Source organism: Mandrillus leucophaeus, unplaced genomic scaffold (genome assembly GCF_000951045.1).
Source record: "Mandrillus leucophaeus isolate KB7577 unplaced genomic scaffold, Mleu.le_1.0 Scaffold426, whole genome shotgun sequence".
In the NCBI taxonomy this organism is placed as follows: domain Eukaryota; kingdom Metazoa; phylum Chordata; class Mammalia; order Primates; family Cercopithecidae; genus Mandrillus; species Mandrillus leucophaeus.
The window spans coordinates 495,119-508,402 of NW_012104543.1; the positions used below are offsets into that span (position 1 = coordinate 495,119).

Here is a 13,284-nt window from a genome sequence, read left to right on the forward strand (position 1 = left end):
GGCACGGGCAGCAAATGCCACAGGGATTCAAGCAGAGTTCTCTGGATGTGGCAGTCTTGGAGGGTTTCATGGACTATGTGGCCTTCGTGTCCAGACTGGGAGGATGGTGGGGTTAGACAACAGGAACTAATTTGAAGGCAACATCCCAGGGCACAAGCCGGTATGGAGGCCAGAAGTGGGTCTGCAGGGGGCGCATGTTTGAGCCGGTGCCGGGGACCTGGCACGGCAGGCTCAGAAGTGCCACCTCGATGGTTAAGAGGGCACTGGGACCGGTGCCTGGCCTTCACTGTCATTCTGCCATTGAGTTACTTAACCCCTTTGAGCCTCAGTTTCCTCACCTGTAAAATGGGGCTAATAGAAGTACTGATGAACATTGTAGTGAGGTGATGTGACTTGCTACAGGAAAGGTGCTTCGTAAGGTCAAAGCACACTAGCAGTGGTTTGAATGCTTCTTCCCCTGTGGCCTTCACACCCAGCCCCACCGGAGGACACTGCATGGGTTCACAGAGCCCCGTCTTCAGGGTAGAGTGAGCCCCAGGTTTAAGTCCTTCTTCATGGCTGAGCCCGGAAGCAGGGAGTTACATGGGCAGAGGGAGGAGGCCGAAAGCCGTTTTCCATCTCCACCTCCAAACAACTTTCCAACTGGACACAGCCCCTCTGTTTCCCAGGGCTCCAGTACTGTGGAGGGGTGAGGGCATAGGGAGGCGGAGAAGGAGGGTCCCACAGGCTTGGCCTCTCAGGCATGTGGTCCTTTCACAGCTGCTTTGTGGGCTGCGCATGGGTGATCGGGCTGCCTTTTCCTCCCCATGTCAGGCAGCTTCATCTGGCCACTGGAGCCCCAGCTACTGCTCTTTCCCCTCTGCTGATTTTGAGACCTCTCCTTAGGCCTCCCCTGCTCCAGCTTCCTGGGCATCTGTCTTCCTCTGGCCCCTTAGTGCCTCCAGCATTTATGCTACAGTTGAATCACTTACCTAAGACCACCTGGCCCCTTCTTCTCTGTAGGTACATTTTGCATCCAGGACAGATTTCTGGGGAAAGGATGGGATGGGATGGACGTGGGGTCTGTGGGCATGGCTTAGGGTGTGCAAAGCCTCCACCGTGGAAGAATAAGGAAAGGATGACAAACGCGTGTTCATTCATTCAATCATTTGCTCATTCATTCATCCGTGCATTCATTCCTTTGTGTTTTGTGCCAGGCAAATGTGCTTGCCTGTGAGGGACACAGAAGTAAAATAGGTCCACGCTACATGGAGGGGCCAATAATAACAATAGCAGCAATAATAACAGCTAACATGGATTGGGTGCTTACTGAGTACCTGGAACTGTTCTTGCCTTGCAGTAATTCCTTTCATCTTTGTGCATGACAACTCTATGGGGTTGGTACTATTCTTCTCCTCATTTTACAGATGAGGAAATTGAGTCCCAGAGGAATGAAGTCACTTTCCTAGGTTAGTGGGGGTAGTCATATCAAGGGTACCCCATTCTGTGTGTTTCTCTAGGTTCCCTCCCCTGGAGCCACACCAGTACCCTGGGGAGTAGGCAGGGTGGTAGCTCTTATTCCCAGGGGATGGATAAGCAGATGGAGATTCCAAGAGGACAAGTGACAAGTGACATGCTCAGGGTCACACCATAGGTCATGGATGAGCCCAGAGTGCCAGCTCTCCACCTGCCAGGCTTCCGTTTTGAAGGAGAGGAGAGACTGGGTCTGGGAGTGGTGGCTGGCAGGCTGGCTAGCCCAGGAGTGCCCGTCACACACAAGGCTGGGAGCTCAGCCTCCATCCAATTTTCCTCACCTCCCCTCCTCCTTTCTGTCTCCCATCACTCTCGCCCTTTAGAGATAACAAGAATGAGGCTTAGGACTTAAATATACCTGGGAGTTATGGCTGGTGGGAAGCAGATTCCAAACTCGAACCCAGGTCCATCTGACCCCACTGCCTCTACTCTTCTCACCTCTGCCCCAGTGCCAGCCCTTGCTACCTCCACCACACTCTGTGAGACAGGACCAAGCGGGCAAGCCCTTCAGGAGCAGCATAGTGACCTCTGCTCTGCCCAGCACAATCGTTGCTCTCCCTACTGCTTAAATAACTTGGGTGAGTAAATGATTGAAATAACCCACGAGAGAAGTGAATGAGAACTAGCGAGCAATTTCAAGATGGACTTAAAGTCACAGGAAGAGTGTAAAAGATTTTGAGCCGGGTGTGGTGGCTCACGCCTGTAATCCCAGCACTTTGGGAGGCTGAGGTGGGCAGATCACTTGAGGTCAGGAGTTTGAGACCAGCCTGACCAACATGGAGAAACCCAGTCTCTACTAAAAATATGAAGTTAGCCGGTTGTGGTGGTGCACGCCTGTAATCCCAGCTACTCGGGAGGCCGAGGCAGGAGAATTGCTTGAACCCAGGAGGCAGAGTTTGTGGTGAGCTGAGATTGCGCCATTGCACTCCAGCCTGGGTAACAAAGCAGGACTCCGTCTCAAAAAAAAAAAAAAAAGATTTGACACTGAGCTCCTCTTAGAGTAGGCCTGCCCCTGCCCCCCAAGGTGCCCTCTTAAAATGTCCCACCTTGTCCTCCTCACTAATCCACAGCTGCCACCCCTTCCAAAACTCCATATTAGCTGCACAGGACACCAGCATGATAAAGAGACCGAGTTGGAAAGGTCCTCATGACATCTTCAGCTTCAACCTCTTGCTTCATCTTCCATATGTGCTTTGTGCTTGGTACACAGCTTGGTGCAGAAGAAAAGAGCTCTGGGTCTGCCACGAGAATACAGGGCTCTGAATTCTGTCCGTGCAACTACACAGTACCATTTCAAGCAGTACTACTTCCTTCTTCCTAGAAAGGCTTCTTCCTGGCAGGAATGTATACACAGTGCCCTCTAGTGTCTAAGGACAGTACCATGCTGCTAGCACAAAGTCAGGATCAGAGAATGCCCCACTGCAGTTTCCCCTTGCATCAGATTTTGTGGTGCAAATCATCTACCTAGGGCTTAGAATTTTATTTTATTTTATTTTATTTTATTTATTTTTATTTTTATTTTTTTATACGGAGTTTCATTCTTGTTGCCTGGGCTGGAGTGCAATGGTACAATCTCCGCTTACTGCAACCTCCACTTCCCAGGTTCAAGTGATTCTTCTGCCTCAGCCTCCAGAGTAGCTGGGATTACAGGCATGCACCACCATGTCTAACTAATTTTGTATTTTTAGTAGAGACGGGGTTTCACTATGTTCATCAGGCTGGTTTCAAACTCCTGACCTCAGGTGATCCACCCGCCTGGGCCTCCCAAAGTGCTGGGATTACAGGTGTGGGCCACTAGGCCAAGCCGGGCTTAGAATTTAAAAATCCGGCCTGGTGGGGTTCGATGGGAGCTCCCTGGAGAAGAAAAAGTTTTGTCAAGTTTTGTGAACAAGGGAGAGTCCAACTGTGGCTTTCCTAAAGACACTCTCCTCCCTCCCTCCTCTCCTTGAGTTGGGAGAGTGAAATTGAACCTGTGGGCTTCTCTCAGTCACTGGGAGACAGCGTAGGATTTGGAGTCAGACAGAGCCTATTTGGATCCTCATGTTGCCAATGCCTCCCGGCCCCCAGGAGGCCTCTGGGGCAGCCAGAGGACCTGGCCACGGAGCCCGAGGCCTGGGTTCTGGTTAGGGGCCGGCGGGACCCTTCAGATGTCAGCATGGACGGGTCTTGCCCTTTGCCTGCTGTTGGGCCCCATGGAGGGGGAGGAGCCATGTCGCCCCCTTTCTAGAATCCCCTTTGAGAAGAAGCAAGAAGTGCTCCCCACTGAATCAATGCCACCTCACCCTGTCTTCTTCCCAGTAGAGAATTGGGGGTGTGGGGAGCAGCCTGAAGTGGGTGGGACTCCAGTCCTGGAAAACCCCACATTAGAATCCCCACCTTCCACCTTCTGGACGGTGGCCCTGGGCAAGTCCCTGAGACTCAGCTCCTGTCCCCTCCTCTGGGGCCAGCAACTTGGCTGTGTAACCTTGGTCCAAGGGTTGGAGATAATGGACTCCCCAGATGTGCTGTGGTCTTAAGACATACCCGGCCCCTCCTAGGCCTGCCTGGGAAGGGGAGAGAGAAGGTACTGCTGGGCTGTAGGGGCAGGGTAGGCAGGACCTGGGGAGTTGATGGAGATCCCATCTGTCAAGGACGGGTCTCAAGGGGAAGGTGCAGAGCCCCCTCTCTACTCCTGTACCCTCACTCAATCCCCTTCTCCACCTGTCCCTGCACTACTGCCCAGCTGTCTGGATGGGGCAGGGCACCTGGCTGGGGTCCCTGTTCACCAGGACAGGAGAGTACATGTGTGGGGGAAGAGGCTGGGGGTAAGGAGAGTGGTCAGGTACAGCCAGAAACCAGAGCAGGGCTAACTGGTCAGACAGTTGGCTCAGTGGCTCCATCCAGGACCTGACCTCCCCTTCACCCATCTCCCCTGCACCCCTAGAGTAGGGCTGGGTTGATTTCACCTTTGAACTCCCAGATACTGGGACTGAGTGAGTACACAGACACATTTGAAATGAATCAAGCGTGGATAGTTTTGCTGTGCCCCAGCAATGAGAATGCAGCTATGGATACCTTAGACCCAGAGGGAAGAGAGCACCGAGGAAGGCTTACCTGTCCCCAACACTGTTGTTTTTCTACATTTCGTTTTCTTTGAACATTCAGTTGTTACCAACCCAGCACTACTTTATGTGCTGTAAGATACCAACTCATTTTATCATCCATTCATTCATGCAACAAATATTTGAGTGTCCACTTTGTGCTGAGCACTGGAGATTCGGCAACGAACAAAAGGACAGTCAAGAATGCCCATTGGCCAGGTGCGGTGGCTCATGCCTGTAATCCCAACACTGTGGGAGGCTGAGGTGGGTGGATCATCTGAGGTCAGGAGTTTGAGACCAGCCTGGCCAACATGGCAAAACCCTGTCTCTGCTAAAAATACAAAAATTAGCCAGGCGTGGTGGCAGGTGCCTATAATCCCAGCTACTTGGGAGGCTAAGGCACAAGAATCACCTGAGCCTGGGAGGCGGAGGTTGCAGTGAGCTGAGATCAAGCCACTGCACTCAAGCGTGGGCAACATAGGGAGACTGTCTCAAATAACAATAATAATAATAATGTCCATCTTTGTGGAGTATGCAGTGGGTAGTGGACGGGTGCTGGGGACAGATGACGAAACAGAATACATAGCACGTCTGACTGTGATATGTGCTGAGGGAGGGTTGGGGGTGTCTCTGCCATTATCTGTGTTTTGCACATGTGGGGGCCACAGAATTCAGCCAGACTGAGCCCGGAGTCTGTGCTCCTCAGTGCCCACTCTCCTTGGCCTTACCAGCTGCAAACTGCAGGAGTTCACTGGGCCATGAGGAGGGCGGGAGGGGGCGTGGGCAGAGGGCACAGCTTGTGCAAAGGCCTGCCATTGCTGGGGGAGAAGGTGGTGGCTGGAGTCCAGGAAGAGATGGGGTGGGCAGAGGCCAGGACAGGTTCCAAGCTAACAGGGGCTCAGGATCTCCTGGCCTCAGTGCTGGGCTGGCTGCATGGGAGCCACGAAGGGAGAGGAGCGGAGATTAAGGACAGTGCTGGCTGGGTGTGGTGCCCAACACTGAGATGAGCACCCAAAAGGAGTGTGAGCAGAAGAGGTGAACTGTAGTGGGACACTTCATCCTCTCCTGGGCCCCCAGGGAGGTTTAACTTGGAGTCCAAGCCCCTGCCTCTCGGTCCGATCCCCCATCGCCTTGTCCTTGTGTGCGGTCTGACTCCCGCAGCCATGCCCAAGCCCGATGCACCGTGCGCTGGTTACAGCTGAGTGGTTCCCTCGGAGGGGCAGGGAGGGCTCCTGCCATGGCCCCGGTTTGCTGGGCCCCCAGCTGAGCTGTAAATGACTTTTCCATTTTCTGAGACCTGCGCCCAGGCCTGTTTGGTATTCAGGGAGGCCTGGCCCACTCTCGCCAGCTCTCAGCTCTGCCCGAATTACTTGATTAAAACGCATATCAACTATTATGTGATTCGTTTCTCTGCCACAGCTCCACGCCGGGGCCTATGTTAAACTGTAATAAAAGCTGGGTTGGGAGTCTGCTGGAGAGGAGAGCACAGGAGCACGAGTGGGAGGGTTTCTGGGGGGTGTGAGGGAGGCTGAGAGAAGGACCCCAAACCTCAGGGTCACTGCCCGCCTCCACTGATCTGGGGTGGGTGATTTAGAGATGGGTCAGCTGCTTCCTGGTCCTCTGTGAGCTGGGTAGGTCCAGAGATTGCGGTCACTTTAGTTCAAGGCTTTTCCTCTGGCAAAAGATGGAGGAGGGAAAGGGTGGGGATGGAAGAGAAGCCACATTGGTTTTCGGGATCAGAAATGGAATTTTCCATCACTCGGGAACTCGCTGTAGCCAAATTGGCCTTCTCTGGACCGGACTGGGAGTCCCAAGTCCTGGGTTTACTTTGCAGCCTCACTGCCCTGGGACTCCACTGAGTATGTGTAAAATGGGGATAACAGTGCCTGCCCTCCCCTCCCCTTATTGGGAGAGACTGTATTGGGACAACAAAAGGCCTTGTAAACTGTAGAGCGCTGTGCACAAGTGCAAGGGGGTGACTGCAGCAGTGTGTCAGAGTTCAAGAGGAACATTGTGATTGCTTTGCCAAGCTCTATTCATTCCAGAGGCCTTTACTGAGCACGTGCTGTGTCCCAGGCGTAGTCCCTGCCACACTCAAGGATCTCCCAGCCCAATGAGACCCACAGAACCACAAACGGTTGAGTTCAATGTCTCCTGATGAGCTTTGAGAACCCCAAGGGGTGGACTGAAATCACCTTGGATGGGCCCAGGAAGCCTTGCTGGGGGAGGTGACCCAAGAGCTGGATGGTGCTGGATGAGCACTCCCAGGAAGAGGGAAGGCGCTCTGAGCAGAGGAAGCTCGTGTTCAAAGGCATCAAGGCAAGACCCACCTGGCTCACTCACTCACAAAAGCTGTGAGTGACTGGACAGGGAACTGCATGGGATGCTGCAGTGAAAGGGGGGACACATGGGTAGGGCCCATGGTGGTTGAGGCCTTGCTGGCATGGCGGAGGCTTCCTGGCACTGGCACATGCTGGCAGTCAGTGATGGCTTCCAGAGGTCAGTGGCTGTGAAAGGAGGCTTTGAAGGGAGAGGCAAAGGCTGGGGGAGAGATGACGAGAGCTGCCCCCAGCAACCTTCCATCCATCACCATCACCATCACCATCACCTCAGCCTGGGCTTGACTCTGCCTGGAGCTGAACTTGCTCCTGCCCACCCCAAAGCTTTGACAACCCAAACGGCTCCCAGCACCTCCCGCCCCTCATTCTGTCCCGAGGCTCTGCTTCTCTAACGAGTCACAAGCTGCCTTGATGTTTTACGTCTGTCCTGCGCCCTGGTTCATCTGGCAGTGTTTCCTCCACTGGACTGGAAAATCCCCAGAACAGGGGTGATACCTCCTCTATCAGACTGGGAGCTTCCTAAAACAGAGGCTGTTTCTCCCCCATGAGATTGGGAGGTCTCTCAGGTAAGAGCTGCAATTCTCCTTTGCTCAGTATGGACCGCCCCACGTCCGTAATTAGAGACAGGAGCCAGGAACCCAGAGAGAGCGTCTCTCCCTGTATCCTTCTCTTTTGGGACAATCTCCAGACCAGCACTCCCTGGGACCATCTATTCCTTAGCTGTTTGAGAGTGCGAGGGCAGGAGCCCAGGCTGGCCATGAGGCTGCTCCCCCACTGCGCACCCCGAATCTGGCTGCTGTTTAATGAATGCATTCCCATGTTCACTCCCCCACATCCCTATCCCCGAACCAGCTGCCCAGGCTTCACCAAGGTACCAGCTTTTGGTGCACAGAAGACTCAGCCCCAACCAGCAGGGCCTCTGTGGCCAATTCCACCTAATCCTGTTGATTAACTCTGAGGCTAAATGGTTCCCAGGGGTGGGGAGTGGGAAGGGCACCCCAAGAAAGTGGGGGTGCAGCAAGCTGAAGTGAGGTTGATTGGTGGCAGTGGGGCTCTTTGTGTCCCTTCTCACGCTGCTTTGGCCCTGTACTCCCCACCCTGTTTCCTTTTCTGTCATCACCACCGTCATTGTCCTCATGATCAACAATAGTAATAGCCTTCATGGGTCCTTGAAGTTGCAAATTACTCCCATCATCTTTATTTTATTTTATTTCATTATTATTTTTTATTTTTATTTTTTGAGACAGAGTCTTGCTCTGTTGCCCTGGATGAAGTGCAGTGGCGTGATCTCAGCTAACTGCAACCTCCACCTCCCAGATTGAAGTGATTCTCCTACCTCAGCCTCTCAAGTAACTGGGATTACAGGCGCGCACCATCATGCCCGGCTAATTTTCATCTTTTTAGCAGAGACGGGGTTTCACTATGTTACCCAGGACTGTCTTGAACTCGTGACCTCAGGTGGTCCACCTGCCTCAGTCTCCCAAAGTGCTGGGATTGCATGCGTGAGCCACCACACCAGGCCCCATCATCTTTATTTCACTCCATTGTCAAAGCCATCTAGGGAGGCATACAAGGATGTATTGTTATCTTCATTTTTATAGCTGGGGAAACCAAGGTCCTGAGAAGGGGAGCGACTTGTCCAAGACCACACAGCTAGGGAAAGACAGAGCCCACAAGCCAGGTCTCAGGCTGCCGAGACCAGGACTCCTGATCAGGCCAGGGCTGTCCCAGAGGACCCTCAAACTCCCTCCCAATCTGTCCCTTCCCGCCATTTCCTCTCCAGGGCTTACTGGTTGTGTGTCCTCCATCCAAGTGACTGAACCTCTCTGAGCCTCGGTATACCTGTTTGTAAAAGAGTCAATAGTCCCAGCTTCACAGACCTGTGAAGGCTGGCACAGAAGTTTCTAAAATGGGGGTCTCTTCCCCTGAGCTTGGCCAAGGCGGGTGGTGGAAGCTCTTTTTCAGGGGTTGAAGTCACAAACAAAGTGCAATTCTGTTCTCTTGAGATCTCTCTGGATCTCAGTGGACAGCAAGACAGAGCTCTGCCCTCCCCACTCAGTGTCCAGAGGGTTGTTACGGCAACCTCCAACATCCCAGAGGATCATGCCAGATCCTCTTGGACAAGAGAGACCTATGGGCCCTGCTTGGCCTTCCCCAGTCTGGGCTTCGGTCTGGGCATCTCTCTGGATCCACGGAGTTCCCCAAATCCCTGCAGAATCAGGAGTGGGAAGGACAAGGAGACAGGAAGGAATCAGACCTAGAACTCCATGGTGAGTCTAGAAAGCTGCCGGTGACTTGCAGGACTGAGGGGTCAGCTGACGCATGAGAGGGCACTGAGGCCAGGGCTCGGCAGAAGCACCTTGAATTTTATCTATCAGTGGCATAAAGCAAATGTTGGTCCTTTACTAACTGCAGTCATGATTTTGGTCACAACTCTATATCTTGTCCTATTATTTCCTCAATATTTTACTATATCCAAAAGCACCTTTAAAAACCGAATTCAAGGATACTAATGCTCTTATAAATGGAAAATGAGTATCGTTTCCTATAAATAGATGGGAACCATAAAAACCATAAATAGCATAAAAACAAGCAACGTTGTTAAATTCTACCTACAGACTTGCACATGGGAAGCTGTGAGCTTGGGGCCTGCCCTCTCTTTGTTAAGAAGAGAGAAAAACAGTGTTAATGACTGTCTCAGACTGTGCTGGCCTCAGTGGGGCCACCAGCCACGCGTGACTATGTGAATTTGAATTAAAATTAAATACAATGAAAGAGGAAGTTCTTCAGTTGCAGTAGGGAAGTTTCAGATGCTCAAAACCCCATGTAGCTAGTACTGCCACATTGAACACTGCAAATCTACAACGTTTCCATCATCACAGAAACTCTTAGTGGACAGCGCTGCTCTAGAACTGAATGGAGACTCAGTCAGATTAGTATTTCTAGGCCGGGCGCAGTGGCTCACACCTGTAATCCCAGCAATTTGGGAGGCCGAGGCTGGCGGATCACCTGAGGTCAGGAGTTCAAGACCAAAGTTGGAGACCAGCCTGGCCAACATGGCGAAACCCCGTCTCTGCTAAAAATACAAAAATTAGCCGGCCATGATGGCATGTGCCTGTAGTCCCAGCTACTCGGGAGGATGAGGCACAAGAATCATTTGAACCCAGGAGGTGGAGGTTGCAGTGAGCAGAGATGGCACCACTGCACTCCAGCCTGGGCGACAGAGCAAAACTCCATCTCAAAAATAAAAAATAAAAAAGATTAAGATTTCCCCCAGGACAAGCCTGTGCCTCCTCCGTCAGACTGGGGCTTTCCGAGGGTAGGGCCTGTGTCTGCCCTCTGACCTCTGTGAGGTCAGACCTCACAGCTCTGAGGACAGTCTCTGCCCAGAGATTGCACTCCCTACAACTCTGGTCCCCATCCCACTCAGCTCCTCTCTGAGCTTAAGTGTCCTCACTGGAGAACTGAATCTGGTGCCCCATTCCCCATCTATGGGCTGGCCTCCCTGCCTGATTCCTTCTTCTGAAGCCCCAAGGGCTGGCTTTCTCAGTCGCCAACAGAACACTGAGGTTATGCAGTGCATTTCAGGAATTGAATCCTTGGCGTTAGTTGTATTTGGCTCTGAGCCCCAGACATGGTGGGGAAGGGCCCCCAGAATGGCAGCTGTGCCCACCGTGGTCTCCCTACAGTGACTGGGGGTCTGGGTAGCTGGCAGCCCCGGCAGGAAAGGCAAGGGCAGAGGAGGGGGTTAGATCTGACCCCAGGTCTCTGCCCTTGGGGATGAGGCAGGCCACGATGAAGGCAGGACTCCCTTGCAATCCGTTCCTTCGCTGTGTGGCACGGCGTCATAGTCAGAGGCCACCTGGCACTGGCCAACAAAAAGCAAGGATAACTTCCCAACGGACAAGATAGCAGGATGGAAGCAAGTGGGTCCAGGGCAGAGAGGCATTGCCAAGATGGATGACCCTCCAGGTGCATGACCTCCCACACCCCCGGGCCACACCCACCAGCTTCCTGGCTATGAATGTGACCCCATGATTAAATTACCCAGCATGCCTTTTGACATGCCAGGCCTTTGCATGTGCTCTCCCCTCTGCCTGCAGTGCCTTTCCCTTCACCTCCACTTAACATCTAAGGCTGTACTAGTTTCTCTTTTTGTTTTTGTTGAGGGGAGGAGGGGGTTGTCCCTTGGGGGAGGGGTCTAGGCCTATTCATGTAATTAACACTTGAAGTGATTGGGAGGAAGGGATCTTTGTATTGGTGGAAGGGGTCAGGGCAGGGAGCAGTGTTTGAGTGCACCTCACATTACCTTTCTGGGACTCAGTTTCTCCCATCTCTGATGCAAGCACAAGGTCTCCCAAACTCTTCTAGCTTGACTCAGGTTGAGTGCGCTAAGCCCAAGGCTCAAGTCCTACCTTGCCCACTGCATATAGCCTCTTCAGGTGCATAGCAAACACTCAATAAATGCTTTGGGGGAGGGAGTGAATGAGTCAATGACAAAAAATAAAAGTGCTTCCAGGAATACCAGAGATGGCGAAGGAGAGGAAAGGCGAGAAAGAAATGAAGGCAAAAGAGAAAAAGGAGGAAGAGGAGTGGGGAGGAAGGAAGGTAGCCTCTGAGTGTCTGCTCTCTTTTCCATCTTCCTTTCTGCTTCCTCTTCTCCATGCTCCCCGCGGCTCCCCAGGGGCTGCTGAGGGGCAGCTTCAGAACCCTAGCTGGGAGATGCCCTGCTAGCATCCCCTCTGCTGGGTCAGAGATGGGCAGGAGCCGCAGGATTGATGGGGACAAGGAGCTGGTTCCTGGGTATCTCAGTCCCAACAGCTAAGGAGGCTGAGCAGGGGCTTCCTGCAGCCTCCCTAACTTGGGCCCAGGGCTGAAGCAGATTCCTGGCCTGATAACCCCAACCAGGCCTGGGAAGTGAGCTGGCTCCAACCTTCTGGGCTCTCCAGGCCCAGGAAGCAAAAGGCCTTCACCTACCCCCAGTCTCCATGGTGGAAATTAGTGGGGATGATGGGATGGGGTCCACAGCCTTGACCAAGGTAATTCAGGTGAGGTCTCCTCTAGCCTACGGGGAACACTTACATGACCCTGGGACATCCCAGAGAGAGCTTGTCAGTGGAAGTCACCTAATCCAAACCCTTCATGTCACAAATGGGGAAAGTGAGGCCCAAGGAGGGGAGGTGGCCTTCCCAGGGTCACTGGCATTTAGGAGCAGAGTCAGGCCTGGAATCTAAGCTTCTTGATGGGCAGCTCCGGACGTATGCACTTTTTCTCTTTTTGAGACAGGGTCTTGCTCTGTTGCCCAGGATGAAGTATGGTGGTGTGATTGGCTTACTGTAACCTGGAACTCATGGGCTCGAGTGATTCTCCCACTTCAGTCTCTTGAGTATCTGGGACTACAGGCATGCACGTCCACACCAAGCTAATTTTCTTACTTTTTTTCTGGAGGTGGGGTCTTGCTATGTTGTCCAGGCTGGTCTTGAACTCCTGGGCTCAAGACCTGGGCTCAAATAATCCTCCTGCCTCAGCCTCCTGGGCTCTAGCAATCCTCCTACCTCAGCCTTCCAACATGCTGGGATTACAGGCATGAGCCACCATACCTGGATGCCTTTTTCTTAAAGTCAGGATTATTGAGGTATAGTTAATATACAGTAAAAGTCTGCCCTTTTAATTGAGAATATAGCTCTATGGATTTTGTCAAACGTATCTCACCACGAAACCATCCCTTGAGTCTTACGTCATGGACATCCTTGCATGTCAGTGGAAATAAACAAAATGCCCAACCAGAGGGGACTGTTTTGTTGTTGTTGTTGTTTGTTTGTTTGTTTGTTTTTCCCTAAAGGGAAAGATTTTGCAAGAAAGTAAGCAATACTCTAGGGTTGGGCATGGAGGTTGCGTCCCATCCTTCACATTGATAAACAATGCTAGGGTGAACATCCTTCTATCTTGTGCTTGGGAGGAGTCTGATCCTCAGTGCAGTGATGGCTCCTAGGTGGGCACGAGTGTGCCTGGTGCTCTCCTCCCAGACCCGAGCACCCTTCCATCTCTCTAAGCCCCTGCCCTCTCCCTCCCTCTCCTCCCGCTGCAGGGAACCGGCTGGATGAGGGCTCAGATGTGGAGTCGGAACCTGACCTCCCACTGAAGCGCAAGCAGCGTCGCAGTCGGACCACATTCACAGCCGAGCAGCTGGAGGAGCTGGAGAAGGCCTTTGAGAGGACCCACTACCCGGACATCTACACCCGCGAGGAGCTGGCGCAGAGGACCAAGCTGACCGAGGCGCGTGTGCAGGTGAGGAGGCACCTGCGGTGTTGGTGCTGCAGGTATACTCCAGAGATTCAGAAGTTTGGGATGGC

The 13,284-nt window shown here is 52.8% G+C and overlaps 1 protein-coding gene across 4 annotated transcripts in view; it reads left to right on the top strand.

Annotated features, from left to right (window-relative positions):
* Positions 1-13,284, top strand: part of PAX7 (paired box 7) — a 146,326-nt gene that overhangs the window by 66,654 nt on the left and 66,388 nt on the right. For all 4 annotated transcript variants that reach the window (XM_011993112.1, XM_011993109.1, XM_011993110.1 and 1 more), the window contains exon 5: positions 13,020-13,219. In XM_011993112.1, the coding sequence (XP_011848502.1) occupies positions 13,020-13,219 (200 nt within the window). The remainder of the gene's footprint in view (positions 1-13,019; positions 13,220-13,284) is intronic.